Source organism: Staurois parvus, unplaced genomic scaffold (genome assembly GCF_062004578.1).
Source record: "Staurois parvus isolate SC_StPar_1 unplaced genomic scaffold, SC_StPar_1.0 ptg001221l, whole genome shotgun sequence".
Taxonomy (NCBI): domain Eukaryota; kingdom Metazoa; phylum Chordata; class Amphibia; order Anura; family Ranidae; genus Staurois; species Staurois parvus.
This window is the reverse complement of record NW_028319017.1, coordinates 536,660-557,241: the sequence shown is the minus strand read 5'-3', so window position 1 is coordinate 557,241 and position 20,582 is coordinate 536,660. Positions and strand designations below refer to the sequence as shown.

The 20,582-nt window shown below is 45.6% G+C and overlaps 1 protein-coding gene across 3 annotated transcripts in view; it reads right to left on the bottom strand.

Annotated features, from left to right (window-relative positions):
• Positions 1-343: 343 nt before the first annotated feature.
• Positions 344-20,582, bottom strand: part of TIE1 (tyrosine kinase with immunoglobulin like and EGF like domains 1) — a 69,807-nt gene continuing 49,568 nt past the window's right edge. For all 3 annotated transcript variants that reach the window (XM_089660280.1, XM_089660281.1, XM_089660282.1), the window contains 10 exons: positions 19,476-19,669; positions 16,199-16,409; positions 13,689-13,799; positions 11,850-12,040; positions 9,635-9,748; positions 9,142-9,212; positions 6,784-6,824; positions 6,602-6,698; positions 3,768-3,867; positions 344-787 (listed from right to left, as the gene is read on the bottom strand). In XM_089660280.1, coding sequence (XP_089516406.1) covers positions 716-787; positions 3,768-3,867; positions 6,602-6,698; positions 6,784-6,824; positions 9,142-9,212; positions 9,635-9,748; positions 11,850-12,040; positions 13,689-13,799; positions 16,199-16,409; positions 19,476-19,669 — 1,202 coding nt within the window. In that variant the 3' untranslated portion in view covers positions 344-715. The remainder of the gene's footprint in view (positions 788-3,767; positions 3,868-6,601; positions 6,699-6,783; positions 6,825-9,141; positions 9,213-9,634; positions 9,749-11,849; positions 12,041-13,688; positions 13,800-16,198; positions 16,410-19,475; positions 19,670-20,582) is intronic.

Sequence of the window (20,582 nt, the reverse complement as noted above, 5' to 3'; positions counted from 1 at the left end):
TTGGATATTAGGCCAGTGATGTAGTTCGGGGCAGTATGGTGGACGGCTTTGTACGTCAGTGTTAGGATTTTGAATTTGATCCGTTGCGCAATCGGAAGCCAGTGGAGGGATTGGCAGAAGGGGGTGGCGGAAACGGAGCGGTTGGAAAGGTGAATGAGTCTGGCTGCCGTATTCAGGATCGACTGAAGCGGGGATAGCCAGCGGCGAGGCAAGACATGACCAAAAGCCTATCATAGGCCGAACACAACATGGCTTCTGAACTAAACAGAGATTTTTTAGACCTGCACAGCCCCCCCGGGGTCTTGGGAGTTCCACGTTGGACACAGATCCATCAAACAATGGATACAAATCATATCTGAGGTTTATTGGTGTAAATACAGTAACTGTACAAGGAAAGGGAAGAAACATTCTGGGACACTCAGTTCTCATTCTGGGCAGTGGCAGTGTTCAGCTGTACATCGGAAGAGGAAGGGAGTTCATTCTTATCATACACGTCCAGTCATACCATCTTTTTATAGACAACCGTGTTGAAGCACAGAGCTACATTTATGCACGTTGCGTACGCATCAAGAGAGGTTCCAACACAAGCCTGTGATCCGGCCATGGGCTTTGCAGTCCACCTCACAGTAAACAAGTCCTTGTACATTAAGTACAATAAGTCCTGATTTCCGGCAAGCAAAGCACAGAGACCATACAGGTCCCTCTCATCCAGGTACTACGCCTCTTCTGCTGTGGCATCGATTCCGGCGTAGGTGAAATTTTCAAACAGCGCCATGTTCACATAGGCCTGGGAGGGACAAGGATAAGATGATTCATTTTTAAAACACATACAAAAGCAAAATAAAACAAAATTTGCAGTACATCTCATCATGGAGGTACAGAAAAATACCCGGTAATTGACCAGAAATGGAGTCATCTCCTACAGCAAATCTAAACTCAAAGATCAAATCAGAATTTTATATATTGCAGCCAGGAGCGGACTGACCATTTGAGCACTCGGGCACTGTCCGAGGGCCCGGGGTCAGTAGGGGGCCCCTTGAGATGCCCCTGGTACCTTTCATTGGCTTTTTCATAGGCTTTTTTGGGTGTGGTCAAGGACACAGGGGCCCCATGATCCCCTATTGCCCGGGAGCCCCATGAGTTGTCAGTCCGCCCCTGATTGCAGCTTATAAGCCCTCAGATCAACATTTCTCGACCTTTTTTTTTTTTACAGGGGGGACCCTTGAAATAACTTTCAAGTATTAGGAAACTAATGTACAACATTTCCAGCTCACAGGACATTAGCTTGTATAGTAAGCTGAAATATAAAGAAAATAAAAGAATAAGGAACGTGGTGAACTTGGCATGTTTGACACCCAAGGCTGTTCTATATGGAAAATATTGTTTGTAATAATATTGAAATGAAACCAATAATAATAAGAGTATAATAGTAATAATAATAAAGGCCCAAAAAAACACAAACTGTAAAAACTGCAGTGTTCTCTTACATTGGTGAGAGGTAAAGAAATATCCATTTTCACTGATGGCCAGTGTAGTGCCCCATTACCTAGGTGGTCAGTGGAGAAGGGCCACCTTAGCACTTTACATGACCAGTGGGAATAATTAGCCTTACATTGGTGGTCATTTGTATGAATGCCCCTTACATTGGTGGTCATTTGTATGAATGTCCCTTACATTGGTGATCAGGGGGAAGAATGTCCCTTACATTGGTGATCAGTGAGAAGAATGTCCCTTACATTGGTGGTCAGTGGGAAGAATGTCCCTTACATTGGTGATCAGGGGGAAGAATGTCCCTTACATTGGTGATCAGTGAGAAGAATGTCCCTTACATTGGTGATCAGTGGGAAGAATGTCCCTTACATTGGGGATCAGTGGGAAGAATGCTCCTTACATTGGGGGTCACTGGAAAGAATGTCCCTTACATTGGTGGTCATTGGGAAGAATGTCCCTTACATTGGTGATCATTGGGAAGAATGTCCCTTACATTGGTGGTCAGTGAGAAGAATGCTCCTTACATTCGTGGTCAGTGGGAGGAATGCCCCTTACATTGGTGGTCAGTGAGAAGAATGCTCCTTACATTGGGGGTCAGTGGAAAGAATGTCCCTTACATTGGTGATCAATGGAGAAAGGCCACCTTACCACTTTACAAGGACATAGGGAATAATGGGCCTTACATCAGTGGTCATTGGTAAGAATGTCCCTTACATTGGTGGTCAGTGAGAAGAATGCTCCTTACGTTGGTGGTCATTGTGTAAAATGCTCCTAATTACAAGACTTTTAATAAATAAAAATTGGGAAGAATGCCCCTTACATTGGTGCTAAGTGGAAAGAATGCAACTTATATTGGTGGTCAGCAAGAGTAATGCCCCCTTACATTGGTGATCAGTGGGAAGAATGTCCCTTACATTGGTGATCAGGGGGAAGAATGTCCCTTACATTGGTGATCAGGGGGAAGAATGTCCCTTACATTGGTGGTCATTGGGAAGAATGTCCCTTACATTGGTGATCAGTGGGAAGAATGTCCCTTACATTGGTGGTCAGTGGGAAGAATGTCCCTTACATTGGTGAAGTGGGGAGAATGTCCCTTACATTGGTGGTCATTGGGAAGAATGCTCCTTACATTGGAGGTCAGTGGGAAGAATGTCTCTTACATTGGTGATCAGGGGGAAGAATGTCCCTTACATTGGTGGTCATTGGGAAGAATGTCCCTTACATTGGTGGTCATTGGGAAGAATGTCCCTTACATTGGTGGTCAGTGGGGAGAATGTCCCTTACATTGGTGGTCATTGGGAAGAATGTCCCTTACATTGGTGGTCAGTGGGAAGAATGTCCCTTACATTGGTGATCAGTGAGAAGAATGTCCCTTACATTGGGGGTCAGTGTGAAAAATGTCCCTTACATTGGTGGTCAGTGGGAAGAATGTCCCTTACATTGGTGGTCAGTGGGAAGAATGTCCCTTACATTGGGGATCAGTGGGAAGAATGTCCCTTACATTGGTGATCAGTGGGAAGAATGTTCCTTACATTGGGGGTCAGTAGGAAGAATGTCCCTTACATTGGTGATCAGTGGGAAGAATGTCCCTTACATTGGTGATCAGTGGAAAGAATGTCCCTTACATTGGTGATCAGTAGAAAGAATGCTCCCTACACTGGCATCAGTGGCTGTATATCTAAAAGGAAGAAATAACTTTTTGCTCCAGGAAGCCTTAGCAACCTCTGGAGGAACCCGTACTTGTACACTCCCAATGTAAACACAATGCAGAAGCATCTATGGAGCACTTTGTAACAAGATCCAAAGCCCAGGAGTTGAATGTTTCAGCTGCTGGGCTTATTGCTGGATGCCGGCTGTCATTGACAGTCTACATTTCCAGCATGCATGCTGCCTGTGACCTGTAGGAGCCGCTGACAATGGATGCAGTTTGAAAATGGCACTGGGCGGAATAGCTAGGTTGGTGAGCATGCCTGTCTTGTCTAGGAACACCGTCCAGATTGCCATCCATCCAGTAAGAAGTTCTGATATTTGGATAACTCCTCCCAGATGCCAACCCACTGAGAGCTGTCCAGAGGAGTACTAAGGCAGGGTGATGTGATGCTTTCAGGAAACTATGTACAGCACCCTGCTGGCCCTGGCCAAGATCTGCCTGTATTGCATAGGGACACACAGAAACCCAGTGATGACATCACCTGTCCTAAAATAAGGTATGCAATGAAACTTTGTTTATAAAATGTATAGATTTTAGCTAGTAGCATCATAGCAATGGATCATACCTTTCTGGCCTCTAACATGCGTATAAGCTGCAGGGAGATCTGGTTGAAGGTTGGCCTTTCGTAGGGTCTGTCTCTCCAGCACTGGCGCATCAGATCATACCTGAAATACAAACACAGCCGGGCCACTTTATTACATTTTATCTGCGTACACTGGCTCATCAATCACAAGCAGACAACTAAATCCAATCCTCACAATATTTACCATGTGCCCGCCATGTTTGAGCATACATTCACACAGGCTTCAGTTTATATCAAGGATTTGGTGATTTAGTTCTTCTTTGGAATGTATTCTCCAGGATCTGAACACGCACTGACTAGAGATGAGCTGACTTTGTTCAGGCAATTTTTTTTGTGTGTGTGAATGAGCACAAGTACTATGTACCCCATATTAAGTCATGTAAGTGGGGAGGTACCTGGAGACCAGATTCCAATAAGCCCCCTCCGGAGACCCCCACAACCACCAACCAGGGTTCTCATCAACATATGGACAAGGTGCTTTAACTGTCCCCCTATAGCGAGCCCTCCCCCCCCCCCCCCGCCATTGAGGGTATGTGGGCAGGTATGGTTCAGGGGAAGGTGTGCACACTCGTCCCCTCTTTCCTGGCCAACATACTCAAATTAAGGGTCTAGTGTGGATTTTTAGTGGAAACTCCCGCATTTTTTTTTTTTTTTTGCTTGGAGTTCCCCTGGTTCCCACTAGTGTGATTTCTGATGCAACTTGAATTACTGGACAATGGATATAACATTGTTTTCAATGGTGGCCATGCAGGTCAAAGCAGTGCAACAGTGAGGTGACTTTGAAGGGTGATGTGTCTATCAGAAACGCATGTATATGTATATAGTGATGTGATTTTCCTGCAATTCTACTCATTTCCAGTAGAAGTAGTCGAAGCAGTAGTTGCCCAAGTCATAAAATTGCGGCCAAAAACACGCACCAGTAAAACTGGTGCTGCACTAGAACCAGCAACAGTGAGGAACCTGGACGGGGGACTTACATCTGCCTTCCTCAGGTAGAAGAGGCAGACTATGAGGATGGGTTATTGGGGGGTGGAAAAAAAGTGTTTTTGCCCAGAGTGGGGCTTTAAAGGCTCAAACTGTGAATATCCTCCTTAATATTCCAATCATGGGCAGATAAAATAATTAAAGAGGGATTTTCTTTTCACATGGTTGGGTAATTGAAGGGGATAAACACCTGGGTTATGTGAACCTGTGTCAAATCTTTTAGTAAATCAGCCTTATTATGGTTTTGATGAAGGGGAAATGGAGAAGCCCCTAAAATGCACTGGATGTTGTATTACACCATTATAACATAAAATCTTACTAGAGGCATAACTACGCCTGAAGGGAGCCCACAGCAGGACAATTAGGTCTCCATCCCCAAAGAAATCCTTACACGAATACAGAAACCCTTTTGCCTTCAAATTATTTTGTAGGGGTTCCCAAAGCATATATACATTTAGGATATCATAACCTGTATAAATTAGTATGTAGGAAGAAGAGTTGGGCCCCCAGAGTTGCTGGTTCTATTATAATTGCATGGGTTGCTATGACTCTTCTTTCTAATATATGGCTACTATCAGGGGCGGACTGACCATTTGGAAACTCGGGCACTGCCCGAGGGCCCGGGGTCAGTAGGGGGCCCCATGAAATGCCCCTGGTACCTTTTTCATAGGCTTTTTTGAGTTTGGGCAAGGACACAGGAGCCCCATGATCCCCTATTGCCCGGGGGCCCCATGAGTTGTCAGTCCGCCCCTGGCTACTATAGGATACAAGCCCTTCTGTGCTATTGATGGAGAAAAATAATGTGGACTTTGTAAGTGTAGCAGTACCTTCTTGAGGGCCGCTGGATTTGTTGGGTCCCACCTAAGCTAAGCACCACGGCCAGGCAACATGCATTTTCCACACCTGGACACTTCTTGTCAGTAAAGAGTCCTTGAGATATTTTGTTTTAGTTGTTTTTTAGTGGGTTAACTGTTTGTATGGGGTCTAGGGGTATATGGACAGTCCAAGGAACTGTAAACTTGAGGACAAGCTTCTGAGCAACCTGTACACTGTATGAAAAAACGTGAATCTTGAAAATAGCAAATATAACACTGTCTCTTTAAGGAGCTCTAAAGTCCCCTTGGTGTACCTCAGAACCAAAATGAATTCATGCTCTTCACCCGGCTGCACTGAGGGTATCCCTGGGCAAGTTATTCCAAGATCTATCAATGAAGTAGTCCTGGATGAGAACTAGTTGGGTCTTGCACCTGACTGCCCTCTCCCTTTATCTGGCCCAGTGGGTGTAGGAGTACTCACACTGTCCTGTCCTGACCGGTCCTGTCAGCGTGGTGGGTTGGTAGCTGCTTTCAGACCTTTTGCTGGGCTGGCTCCTTCTGTGCTGCTCAGGATGTCCTTCCAAAGAGGTGGCGGAACAGTGAAGATCCTCCTGTCCAGCAACCAGCCTGTAGGTAAGTTCCCCTCCCTGGGGCCCCCTACCAGGCTCCACACTGCAGCCTTCTCTCAGTCCATCTTCCACCCAACTCCAGCAACTCACCCACCTGCACAAGCTCTTCCGCATTTAAGGGCTTTCCTTGGTCATCATTCCTGTCCTCCTGTTTGTGGATTGGCTACGTTCCCTCAAACATGCAGATCTTGGCCTCCTCCCCTCCTCTGCCCTTTTCCAGAAAGCTCTCTGAGTTTCTGGAAGGGTGGGAGGGCTCTAGAAGCCCTGACCTGTACAGCCTACCCAGCCTCTAACTACAAAACAAGAAACCTAGCTACCTAGAGGGCATTTCCAACTGCCATCTAATATCCTTTGCTTCTACCCAGCTGGTGCATGAAAAACCACTTACACCTCATCGTCACAGTTTCGGGGTTTCTCCATTCGGTATCCCTGTGGTAATTTCTCATAGAGCTCTGCACATGTCATCCCGCAATATGGAGTTCCACCTGGAAGAAACAGAAGACATGAATGCATCCCATGATGTTCTCCCAAATATTCTAGACAACAGACACGTGTCAGTTCTTCACTTACCTAAACTCACAATCTCCCAGAGCAGCACTCCAAATGACCATCTGTGTGGAAGAAAGGGAAAGTGACTTGTTTAGTATATGACTACTGTCCAGGCTGTGCTCCTTGTACCCCCCTACAAGACTGGCTATAGGCTTATATGATGCTGTGAAAAATGTTTGTAAGATGTTCCTTACCAAGGGAAACTTATCTCACTACTCAAAAATTTGTGGCTATGAGGTAGGAAAATGTCAATATCAAAGAAAACTTCCACACTCCTTCAGTGAGACACAGTTCTTGCAGATTAATAGAAACAAAACAAATTGATCCCAACGCAAACACATCTGTTAGATGGAACCAATCTATAGCACAATGCAGCCTTAGGGGTGGGCAATACACAGTCCTAACGAAATCTACTTCAGCGGCACTTCCTCATAGAGGGACTTTTTCTTATCATATGAACTGTCTTTAAGATTTTCACATTTGCATATGGTTTATGGTTTGAGACATTTTCTGGTTCAAGTTTGCCCTCTAAGTTCCAGCGCCATCACCATTATTTTCTTTGATTGCAACCTGTACTACATGTCTGACTACTTCTAATTTACTTCGGCCAACTGTCCATCAGAAATCCAACTCTCAGGATCCCAGGCAGGACTTCCAGAACTCCAACTCTCAGAATACTTGCCAAGACTTTCAGAAATCCAACTCTCAGAGTAACCTGTTGGAACTTCGAGAACTCCAACTCTCAGAATCCCTGCCAGGGCTTCCAGAACTAAAACTCTCAGAATCCCTGTCAGGACTTCCAGAAATCCAACTTCCAGAATCCCTGTCAGGACCTCCAGAAATCAAACTCTCAGAATACCTGCTGGGGCTTCCAGAAATCCAACTTTCAGAATCCCTGTCAGGACCTCCAGAAATCCAACTATCGGAATACCTGCTGGGACTTTAAGCTGGGACTTTAATATCCTTTGCAGGATTTCTGTAATTCCTACTTTCAGAACCCCTGATGGGACCTCCAGAACTCCTACTCTCAGAATCCCTGCCAGGATTTTCAGAACTCCTACTTTCAGAATCCCTGGTGGGACCTCCTGAACTCCAGCTCTCAGAATCCCTGGCAGGAATTCCAGAGCTCCTACTATCAGAACCACTGCCAGGGCTTCCAGAGTTACTACTTTCAGAATCCCTGCTAAGGCCTCCAGCACTCCAACTCTCAGAATCCCTGCCTGGACGTCCAGAAATCCAACTGTAAGAATTCCTGGCAGAACTTCAAGAACTCAAACTCTCATAATCACTGCCAGGACTTCCAGAATTCAGACTTTTAGAATCCCTGATGAGACTTTCAGAACTCCTACTCTCAGAATTCCTTGCCAGGACCTACATAACTCCTACTTTCAGAATCCCTGATTGGACCTCCAGAACTCCAGGTCTCATAATCCCTGCCAGGACTTCTAGAGCGCCTACTCTCAGAACCCCTGCCAGGACTTCCAGAACTCCAGCTCTTAGAATCCATGGAAGGACTAACTGAAGACTTGCAGAATCTGTGCCACGATACGTCATAGGTCTCCAAACTTTCTAAACAAGGGGCCAGTTTACTGTGTTTCAGACTTTAGGAGGGCCAACTGTGGCCAGTGGGAGTAGAAAATGTCCTGGTGTCAGAGGGTAAACAATGCCACATCATCAGTGGGAGGAATAGTGCCCCATCATGGGTGTCAGTGGGAGGAATAGTGTCCCATTGTTGGTGTCAGTGGGAGGAATAGTGCCCCATTTTTGGTGTCAGTGGGAGGAATAGTGTCCCATTGTTGGTGTCAGTGGGAGGAATAGTGCCCCATTGTTGGTGTCAGTTGGAGGAATTGTTGGTGTAAATGGGAGGAAAGGTGCCCCATCATTGGTGTCAGTAGGAGGAATGATGCCCCATTGTTGAAGTCAGTGGACAGAATTATGCTTCTGTTGGTGGCTTCAGTTGGAGGAATTGTTGGTGTAAATAGGAGGAAAGGTGCCCCATCATTGGTGTCAGTAGGAGGAATGATGGCCTATTGTTGGTGTCAGTGGATGGAATTATGCTTCTGTTGGTGGTTTCAGTGGTAGGAATAGTGCCCCATCATTGGTGTCTGTGGGAGGAATAGTGCCCCATCATTGGTGTCTGTGGGAGGAATAGTGCTTCATTGTTGGTGTCAGTGACAAGAATTATACCCCCTGTGTTAGTGTCAGTAAGAGGAATAGTGCCCCAAGGGCCAGATAAAGGCAAGCAAAGGGCCACGTCCAACCCCTCAGGTTGCAGTTTGGAGACCACTGCTCTAAACGAACCCATCAAGCCCCCCCCCCCCATCTGTTTTCTGGCGATCTGGTACTTTCTCTTGAAAATCCAATATGAACAAGACTTACACATCACTCTTTGTTGTATAAACACTGTAATTAAGGGACTCGATGGCCATCCAGCGCACGGGAAGGCGACCCTACAATGTACAAGAGAACATGTGTCAAATCAGTTCTTTAAATATCTGTTTGTTAAGTCTACTTTTGTATGAAAAAAAAACTTATACAGCCTGAGAATGTGTTGTAGGTGAAATCACAAATACAAGACGTGTTTCTAAGTGCAAAATGTAAATGTCCCCTAATAATGGCAGATATAGTATTGCTGTGTAATAGAAATAATGTTGATCCAGAGAGAAATCTTATTGCCTGTAGGAATCAGTAAGGTTTTTTTTCTCTGTTGAATCATATTGGACCACAATTTATAAGGATTTTTTTTTTGCCTTCCTCTGGATCAACATGGACAAGGCTGCTTTTGTAAAAGCTGCACTCTAAATTTTAATCTGAATGCATGGGAACTTTTATTAGAAAGGTCCATGTTTCACAGTAATGTCACATGACCTACCATTGTTTTCTTCACGTAGACCTCCTCTCCTCGTGACAGACCAAAGTCTGCAATCTTGCCCACTAGATTTTCTCCCACAAGGATGTTCCTGGCAGCCAGATCCCTGTGAATGAACTGAGAGAAAAACACAGGACATGAGAATCAAACATGCGTTGCACTAGAGCAGTGGTCTCCAAACTGCAGCACGGGGCTGAATGGGGCCCTTTGTTTGCCTTTGTCAGGCCCTTAGGGCACTATTCCTCCCAATGACACCAACAATGGGCCACTATTCCTCCCACTGACACCAATGATGGGCCACTATTCCTCCCACTGATACCAATGATGGGCCACTATTCCTACCACTGACCCCAATGATGTGTCACTGTTCCTCACAGTATCACCAATGATGGGACACCATTCTTCCCTCTGACAAAAATGATGAGGCACTATTCCTCCCAATGTCACCAATGATGGGTCACTATTCCTCCCACTAACACCAGTGACGGGGCACTACTGCTCCCACTGATACCAATGATGGGACACTATTCCTCCCTCTGACACCAATGATGGGTCACTATTCCTCCCTCTGACACCAATGATGGGTCACTATTCCTCCCACTGATACCAATGATGGGGCACTATTCCCCCACTGATACCAATGATGGGGCACTATTCCCCCCACTGATACCAATGATGGGGCACTATTCCCCCACTGATACCAATGATGGGGCACTATTCCCCCACTGATACCAATGATGGGGCACTATTCCTCCCACTGAAACCATTGATGGGTCAATTTTCCTTCCACCAACACCAATAATGGGGCACTATTTCTTCCACTGACACCAATGATGGGGCACTATTCCTTCCTCTGACTCCAGTGATGGAGCATTATTCCATCCACTGGCAACAATGATGGGATGCTATTCCTCCCATTAATATCAATGATGGGGCACTATTCCTCCCCCTGACACCAATGATGGAGCACTATTCCTCCCACTGACACCAATTATGGAGCACTATTGCTTCCGACACCAATGGTGGGGCACTATTCCTCCCACTGACACCAATGATGGGGCATTAATCCTCTTACTGACACCAAACAATGGGGCACTAAGAATTTCCCTAATACCCAAGATGGGACATTGTTTACTCCCACTGATGCCGGGACATTGTCTACTACCACAGACTATGGTCCAGCCCCCCTAAAGTCTGAAGCACAATAAACTGGCCCTTTGTTCAGAATGTTTGGAGACCCCTGCACTAGAGTAAAGGTGAAACTTGAATCTAAAGCCCGTGGCCCACTGTACAATTTTACCCAGCCTGCAGCAACTCTGATGTGACGAGGGTTTCAGATGTGAAAGGGGGATTTCTGATGTTAAAGGGGGGACCTCTGATGCAATGGGGGGCTCTGATGTAATGGGGGACTTCTGATGTGAAATTATTTCTTGGAGTGTGTTTAGTCATTCATTCAAATTTTAATCATTCATGTATATAATTGAATAAGTGAACCCACTAATATTTCTATAATATACAATGTGGCACACTGAAAAAAATGGAGACCCCCGCGCTAGACAGTCCCAAAGTAAGCAGGACAATGGTGGAAGCAGCAATATTAGATCTAGGCTTGCCTAGTGTTAGAATATATTACAGGTCAATAAAATATATTCAATCCTACTTTAAATTTTTGTATGATCTATGGCTCAAAATGCGTAACCCCTACGCAGAGCTCACACCTGAGCGTTTCGTGAACATGCGCAAAAAGCAGACGTTTTGGAACACATTCAGGAAACACTTAGAAAATGCGTACCATGCTTGCAGTGCCATTCAATGTTAATGGCACCCCAAACTCAGTAAGCGGACGCACGTTTTGCACGTGTCAAAACATGCACCAAAATATGCAGCTATAAACATTTGAACCTCAACACCAGAAAAGGTAAATGAGCTACTTTGGCACATCTGTCATACATTGGGCACCCCACTGAAATGAATGGGCTGTCCTATGCGTGTAGTGTGAAAACACACAAATAAAAATGCTCAAAAATGTGTGTGTGAACCCAGCCTTAAGGAGGTCCAAGAAAACATTTTCTAATGAACCGCCCTATCCCGTAACGAGTGCTAATTTTATGATATGCAAGTGACTATTAGAAGGCAAATCTGCAAATTCGTAATTATTATTAGAGTTATTAAAAAAATCTGGAGCTTCACTCAATTTATCTCATAGTAGGCGGGGTACCTGTTTCTCGCTGAGGTATTGCATCCCTTTTGCGACATCCGAGGCAAACTGTAGGAGCTGCTGGGAAGTGAGTGTAGAGGCTGTGCCGTGTTCCTTGGCAAACGCAGGATCTGTTTCCAGAACTCGGCTCTTCCGTAGAAAGTCAAGCAGGTTCCCAAATGAAGCGTATTCAATGGCGATGTACAAATAACCTGAAGAATGGTGATTGAACCAGAATGTTGAGTCAGCCAGGAGAACGCATGAAGGTTGTCTGTTTATTGCAACATAAAAATTCCAAGGAATTGTGATTTGTTGCACATGTAGCACCCTCCTAGTTAGCTAGGGGGAGTTAGCTGTTTTTTTTTCTAGTTAGAAGGGCTGAGTAGCAGTCTGGGCAATAGTCAGTTGGGTCAAACTCAGGTCAGGGCTGAGAGGCTCTGCAGATCAGTTCACTGATACCTCCGCCTGCTCTAGAATTTTGGAGAAGATTATAGAAGCAGTGGGCGAGGGTGAGGAGGAGCTAATCTGCACTCTTAAGGGATCTTGACCAATCCCCAAGCAGGAGGCTTGACATGAGGTTAGGACAGCCCTTAGAAGTGGCTGAGCCTTGTCAGCAGCAGGAGAGTTCGGGTGGAAGATGTGAGGAAGCTGAGATGCAGGAGCCTGGGGGAGGCCCAGTGGGAAGGGGCCTACCTACAGGCTGGGACAGGAGGATTGCTCAGCCTCCCCATTCCCCGGAGAGAGGACCACCTGTGGAACGAGGAAAGGAGCCAGCCCAGCAGAAGGCCTGAATACAGCCACCTATCTACACCAGCTCACAGGTAAGAGACTGAGTGAGTAATCCTACACCCCCTGGGCCAGTTATGGGGAAAAGAGCATACCGGTGGGAAACCTGATTAGTTCCTTACCTTGGGCTGTTAATTTTTAAAGTGGCAGGCACTGGATCCCCTTGCCCAAGGATGCCCTCAAGCAGCTGGATAAGAAATTAAGGGGGGTTTGAGGTGGTACACCAGGAGAGGCTGGAGAGCTCTCCAAGAAGATAAACCCTTCTATGGACTTGTACATAGTTACCAAGGAGTTTGTCCTCAGTTGCAGTACTCTTGGTCAACCCATATGCCCCTTTCCCCATCCAAGTTCAAATCCCCAAATAAAATCCCCAAAAAACAAGTTCAAGGACTGTTTACTGTCTCCTGCATGCAAGCTTGAATGCAAGTCTGAAGAAAATACGTGTTGCCTGGCTGTGCAGGACTATAGGGGGACCCAAATCTCTAGTGGCTCCTAAGGCTAGGTTCATTTCTGTGTGGGTGGTGCGGCTGTGGATCCGCATTAAAATCCGTGCAGCCGCACCACCCACACAGAAGAATGCAGACCCGCGGGCGGGTGCCATTAGTTCTAATGGCAAGCCGACCGCACTGGAAAACGCAGCCGTACTGGGAACCGAGGTTCCCGTGCGGGCTGCGTTTTCAGAAGAAGTGCAGGGACTTCTTCCCTGCGTGTCACGGGGCACGGGAGTCCATTCAAATGAATGGGCTCTCATTCCCGTGCAAAACGCGGCATAGATGTGAACCAGGGATAAGGGGGTAGTTCTACACACATTTCAGTTCAAGTGTATGTAAAAGCAAAAAGGGAAGGATAGGACCTCAGTCATGCTTCATTGCTGTCAGTGTCCCCACTGGGTAGATTGGTCCTTCGTCCTGGTGACCACTGTCACCCAGATAGAAAGTAATGGAAAATCCAAAATGTTACAGTTTTCTCCAAATCAAGAGGTGAGAGTAAATCTTTTCCTAAATCCCTTCCATCCACCATCTTCTCACATAGTACCCAAATCTAAAGCGAAAGAGAGAGGGGCTATTATTATACCTCTGTTCTCACAGGCTCCCAACAAGTTGATGATATTTGGATGGTGACCCAGTTTACACAGAACCTCCAGCTCCCCGGCAAAATCCCTGTGGTCATTTTCTGATGCGAATTCTAGAAAAAATGAAATAGTATAAACACTTAGTGTAACGGTTCATTTCTTTATGAGTTCACAGCATGAGTAGTATTGTATACTCGCACTATGGAGCATGTTGTTTCATTAAGAGACATTTAGCAAAAAAAGTAATAAGAAAAACTTCCCTTTTGAGTTATGTACAAGGTTTCCTTCGATGCTATGATTCACCCTTAAAGGGATGTCTTTTGGGTTGTTTGATGCTTGCCTGGTTGCTAGGAACTGGAACCCCCTCCACTCCACCACCCCAGTCACTCCACCAGTGTCTCCCAGTGTGATCTACAGTGTTCCCAGTGTCCTTCTGTCTGTTCCCAGCTCCTGTGTGCCTCTTCCGATCCCCAGTGTTCTATGCATACCTCCAGACCAGGGGCGGACTGACCATTTGGAAACTCGGGCACTGCCCGAGGGCCTGGGGTCAGTAGAGGACCCCATGAGATGCCCCTGGTACTTTTACATAGGCTTTTTTGAGTTTGGGCAAGGACACAGGGGCCCCATGATCCCCTATTGCCTGGGGGCCCCATGAGTTGTCAGTCCGCCCCTGCTCCAGACATCATTCAGCTCCTTTGTATCCAGTCTGCTGCTTACCCCAATGTGACCCTGTGCACTCAAGCCTGTTCCTAGATTCATTGTGACCCTGTGCACTTCTGCTTTACCTTGTACCTTTATGTACTCTAGCATGTAGCCTGCTTCTAGTTACATTGCGTGTGCTTCTGTGCACTCCAGTTAGCTTGGACCATGTTACCTGATGACTTGTGATCCCAGCGTCTCAGTACTGCACAGGACCAGGTGCGGACTGACCATTTGGATACTCGGGCACTGTCCGAGGGCCCGGGGTCAGTAGGGGGCCCCATGAGATGCCCCTGGTACTTTTTTCATAGGCTTTTTTGAGTTTGGGCAAGGACACAGGGGCCCCATGATCCCCTATTGCCCGGGGGCCCCATGAGTTTTCAGTCCGCCCCTGCACAGGACTCTTTTTTTTTTGCATACATGCTCTTAGATCCCAGTTGATGCCAGCTTAGGAAAGTCAGAGGGCCACAACCTGGGAATCTCCTGCAGCAAAACGCATTTTTAACTTCAGGAACTTATGATGAAGGCAAGGTGGCTCCTTAGAGTATGCTCCTCAGCCCTTTTTTTGGGGCTCCCACCTTCACTGTACGCATAAGTACACTGGGCCTTCCCGACAGAGCCAACTGGTATCCTGCTCCTCCAAGACTCCTTGCAGTTCTCTGTGTCTCTTTCACGGCCAACACTACTGCCTAGCCCAACTGCTATTACTAATTCCAGTGTGGCCCCTAGTGAGTGGCAGTGGACTCCAGTCCATGACAAGTACCACTTCCACAAAGAACGTTTGCAAAAGCCAACTATTCCCCACAGTGCTGCAATGGAATCAGCTCTGAATACCTGATCTCTGTTCCCAGCTGCTGCCAGCTCAGGAAAGTCAGAGGGCCACAACCTGTGAATCTCCTGCAGCAAAACCCATTTTTTAACTTCAGGAACTTATGATGAAGGCAAGGTGGCTCCTTAGAGTATGCTCCTCAGCCCTTTTTTTGGGGCTCCCACCTTCGCAGTACGCATAGGTACATTGTGCCTGCCCGACATAGCCAACTGGTATCCTGCTCCTCCAAGACTCCTTGCAGTTCTCTGTGTCTCTTTCACGGCCAACACTACTGCCTAGTCCAACTGCTATTACTAATTCCAGTGTGGCCCCTAGTGGCAGTGGACTCCAGTCCATGAAAAATACCACTTCCACACATAACGCTTGCAAAAGCCAACTATTCCCCACAGACCTGCAATGGAATCTGATCTGAATATCTGATCTCAGTTCCCAGTAGCTGCCTGCTCAGGTCAGTCAGAGGGTTTCAACCTGGGAGTTGTCTGCAGCAAAACCAATCTCTAGCTTTAGGAGCTCTGGTGAAGAGGGGGCGGCTCCATAGAATATGCTCCTCTGCCCTTTTTTGGGGATCTCACCTTTTCTGTACAAGCATGTACGCTGGGTCTGCCTTCCCATGCCAATAGCTATCCTGTTCCTCCAAGACTCCTCACAGTTGCCTGTGTCTCCTTCATGGTCAACACCGCTGCCTAACTCAACTGATACCAATTCCTAGTTAGCCAGCTTTCCCCCCTAGTGGCAACAGACTCCAGCCCATTACAAAAGCCAACTGTTCCCCATATGGCTGGTACTTCGACGCTACTAGGCACACCCCAACCCCCTATTTGGCAAAGACCTGGCACAGCCACTTAACTGTTAGAAAGTTAGTAGTTTTCTTGGGACTTTTAAAGTTGGCAGTGTTAGGCAATGAGAAAATTGGAGCCCTTGAGAATGCAGTATCCTTCTGTTGTAGCAGAAGAGTCTCCACAACATTCCAGAAATGTTCCTCACCTTTCAGCATCTTGACTGCAGCATTCATGCGCACCCCATCTTTCTTAATCATTGCCTTGATGACCTGTCCAAAATTTCCCTCTCCAATCACATCCTCAAACTTGATGTCCGCCCAGTCCAGGATGGGATACGAAAAGGGCTCGGTCTGTGGTCTTTGCCGCCGGGTGAGGGTCAGAGTCCCCGAACTGAACTGCAGGATGGTCTCCTCCCCCTTAAAGATGGGAAATGCAGAGATCAATAGAATATTTGCAGTGATGCAGTCCCTGAACATCACCACAAATTGCATCACAAGAGTCTATAAATATATAATAATATTTTATAGATGATCAATATTGGTAGATATTGTCACTGTCAATGAACAGAGTCTCTGCCACTTTGGGTCTATTCAAGAAAACCGATATGGACTATTGTCAATTTCATATGAAAATCCTGAAAAAGTTTGATTGCCTTGCCAGTGTTTTGAATTCTATATAGCACCCTCCTAATTAGACTGCTAGGCAAATTTAGTTTTTTGGTTTTATTGTAACGAATGGAGTGCTGGTTGATTGATTTGGTCTGCTCAGGATTGCTAGGCTGAGAGTTTGATTATTTCCGCCTGCCTTTGGAAGAAGCTTCCAGAGTATAGGAAGGAAGATTCAAATGATCACCTGAATATTTATCATGCCTTGGCCAATCCCTAGAAGGGAGCTTCCAGAAGGTGGTTGGGGAGGTGATAAATGTTCAGGAGCCCTGAACAGACTGTTCTTTCCTCATCAGGAAGGTTTTCAGTACTCCTGAGGCTGCTGCCCCTAGGAGAAGCATCACTAAGACAAGAAACCACTGTTTGGGCCTCAGTGTTTGCTGCACCAAGGGCCTGAGGAGGACAGCTAAAAAAAGGGATACTGTCAGGAATGGACTCACTTATGGTGGTGGGACTCACCTGCCTTGTGGGCTGCAGTACCAAGGCTGGCCAGCGGGTGCTCTCAGCAACCAGAATCTCACTCCTGCAATCAGGCCATCACCTGAGACTGATTGCAGGAGGTGTATTTAAGCAGGACCAGGCCTGTGATCAGTGCCTTGGTGTATAGTTTCCCTTGGCCCCTGTATCCTGATCCTGCCTGCTTGAATCCTGACTCTGCATGAACTCTGCCTGTTCTGACCTCGGCTATTCCTGACTACTCTTCCGCCTGCTCCTTGTACCTTGCCTGCCCGTTTGCTACCAACCCGGCCTGCCCGACTACGTTTAGTATTGTTCTTATTGTTATCTGTTGGAGGTTTGGTTTGTTTGCACTGTGTTTATGTTTAGTCTTGCACTGCGTTTATGTATTGTTTCCCTCCTTAAGGATCTGCCTGTGGAGACTGGGTGGGAGACAGCACCCAGGACACTGTGAGTAACGACTTTATTGGAGACTTATAGTTGCATGGAAGCGAAAGGGAACCATTTGCTAACCACTACCCCTATGGTCTAGACCAGGGGTGTCCAAACTATGGCCCTCCAGCTGTTGAAGTACTACAAGTCCCATCATGCCTCTGCCTCTGGGTGTCTTGCCTGTGGATGTCAGAATCTTGTAAGGCCTCATGGGACTTGCAGTTCCTCAACACCTGGAGGGCCATAGTTTGGACACCCCTGGTCTAGACCTATGACATACTCACATCCCCAGCTACCTCCACAGAAGCTGCTATTGATAGCCTAGAGAGAAACTTGTTCCTTTGCTGTTGCTGCTGGTCATCTTGGAGCATCCCTTGACCCTAAACCCCTCTCTTGTTAAAGTTCTTGAACCATAAATACTAAAAAGACATCCCCTAGACTGGGTTTAATTATTGGTGTGCTTGGGTGGCTGGTTGCTTCTGCAGTACTTAGGGAGAACCTATCTGTTTCCAGCGACCCCTTTGGGGTGAGTGCTGCATCTACATTTAGGATGCACATGTGCATTACAAGTACAATTTTTCCCGAATGAAAACCACATCCACATTTAGAATTTTTTTCATTCAAGAAAAAATTCCTTCCATATCCTTTGATTTTCTTCAGTCGATCATTAATTTGACCCCAGTAACTATGAAAATCAAAGGACTCTAAACCAGTAGAATTACGTACTTTTGACCATTCTTTCAGAAATATTGTTTGTGAAAAAGTTTGAGAGTACCATTATGGACAAATTTTGAAGGCACCTGAGCGGGAACACTCACGGTATGTCTTGGCAATGTAGTACACAGTGGGCCTTTAGCGTGCTGACCACATCTGTTTCAGAGGGTGAAATGTGGCCTGGCTGTTCTGCACCCAAAAGGGAGAATTCCAGAAAGGATGGCATGTCCCTATCCATCTGGAACCTTTCCCTACCACTATTCACATTCCCTGACAGATGGGGGTCCTATCGCTACGCTACCACTCACAAAATGGGCGCCAAACCTGGGAGCCAGGGTCTTAAACAGACTCTGCCTGTCCCAAGATGGCTGCCAGAGTCACATGGGGCGGCAGCTTCCAACCAGATCACTTCCCCAGTGACCCAGGAACCATAGAGGAGTATGTTCCTCTCCCTCTGCAATGCTGCTGCAGTTGAGCGCCACCTGCCGTGGAGAAAATAGACTGCACCTGCCTACATGCTGTGGCTTTAAACAAGAATCAAGCAGGGCTTTGAGCACAATTGAAGAAATAAAAACAAATGCAAAATGTTCATACCGAAGCAGGGACCCACATGGAAGAAAAATATATTTTAAATATATTCTTCCCAAATATATTGACATATATTTGAAATACTACAATTTTGGCCGTATTCAATATATTTATATATATATATATACTGTATGTTGAAATGGTTTTTTTTTATATATTGCAATATATATGAAAAATATTTTTAAAAAATGCTCAAATACACTGTATGTCTTTAAAAATACATTTAATTATTATATTATTATTATACAGTATTTATAAAGCGCTGATCGTTCGCTCAGCGCTGTACATTACCAATCTACGTTTTTGGAATGCATTTACAAATATATGTAACAATATATGTTAAAAGTACTTTTTTATATGTTAAAAAAAATCTGAAGGATATATTTAAAAAAAAATATTTGTAAAAATATTTTTCATATATTTTTTAATATATAAAAAACGCATTTCAACATACAGTATATAAGTATATATATATATATATATATATATATATATATAATACGGCCACAATTGTAGTATTTCAAATATATGTCAATATATTTGGGAAGAAAATTTAAAAAATATATTTAATATATATTTTTCTTCCATGTGGGGAATAAAGTATTTTATGGAAGTTATATCACTCACCGATCCGGACTGGTAGGTGAACATTTTCCTGCGGTGAAATAAATTCTTTTTGATACAGAAGAGAGCAAGCAAGGCAACAATGATGGTAAAACATGTGACTGATACTGAACCAATGATCGCCAAGAGGAGCTGTTGACCTGAACTAGGCACCCTTGGGTTCCTACTCTCCATGCTGGGGACCATGTGATGGGACTCTGGGGACAAAAACAGGAGTTAGCTCTTATGGTAAAGCTGAGCTCCAGGCAGACAACATCTTTTAAGGCAGTTATGTATTCATTACAAAACAAGCAAGTAATGGATAAGTACCTGAATTTGACTTTGTAAAAGCCTCCTGTACAGTAGCACAAGGAGTCAATTGACATGTACAGCTGACAATGAACATGCTGACAGGAGGAGAGAGCAAAGCGAGCAGAGTGATAACTTCATCAGCCTGCTGCTCCCTGTCCAATTATGGACTTTGTGTTACATTTTATATGCAGTCGGGGCTTTTTTTCAGCTGAAACATGGGGGAACGCAGTTCTGGCACCTCCAGCACTAAATGATATATGGAATGGCAAGGGGTACTGAGGTGTACTGCAGGGTCTGTTAATGCTGGCTGATCTGTTCTCACTGGAAGAGATCTATTTTTGCAGGAGTGGGGTCTATTGCTCCTGTGTAGGTCTATTGTTGTTGGTGGGGGATCTATTGGCTATTGTAGTTGGGAGTGGTCTTGTGTTACTGGGAGTCAATTATTGCTGGGAGAGATTTACTGTTGAGGGAGGGGTCTATTTATGTTGACTGCTGGAGGGTCTATTGATGCTAGCTGCAAGGAGATCTGTTAATGCTTCTGGGGGTCTATTGTTGCTGGGTGGTATTTTGTTGTTGGTGGTCCGTTGGTGCTGGGGAGTCTATTGTTATTAGGGGGGGGTCTGTTTTTTAGGTGCAGAGGATCTAATTTGCGGCTTTTCTTGGTATCATTAACAAATTCTATAAAAATGACTTAGTACCACAAAATTATACTTGGTTCTGTATTCTTTAACCATTTCAATACCGGGCAATTTTACCCCTTCCTGCCCAGGCCATTTTTCACGTTTCAGCGCTCTCACACTTTGAATGACAATTGCGCGG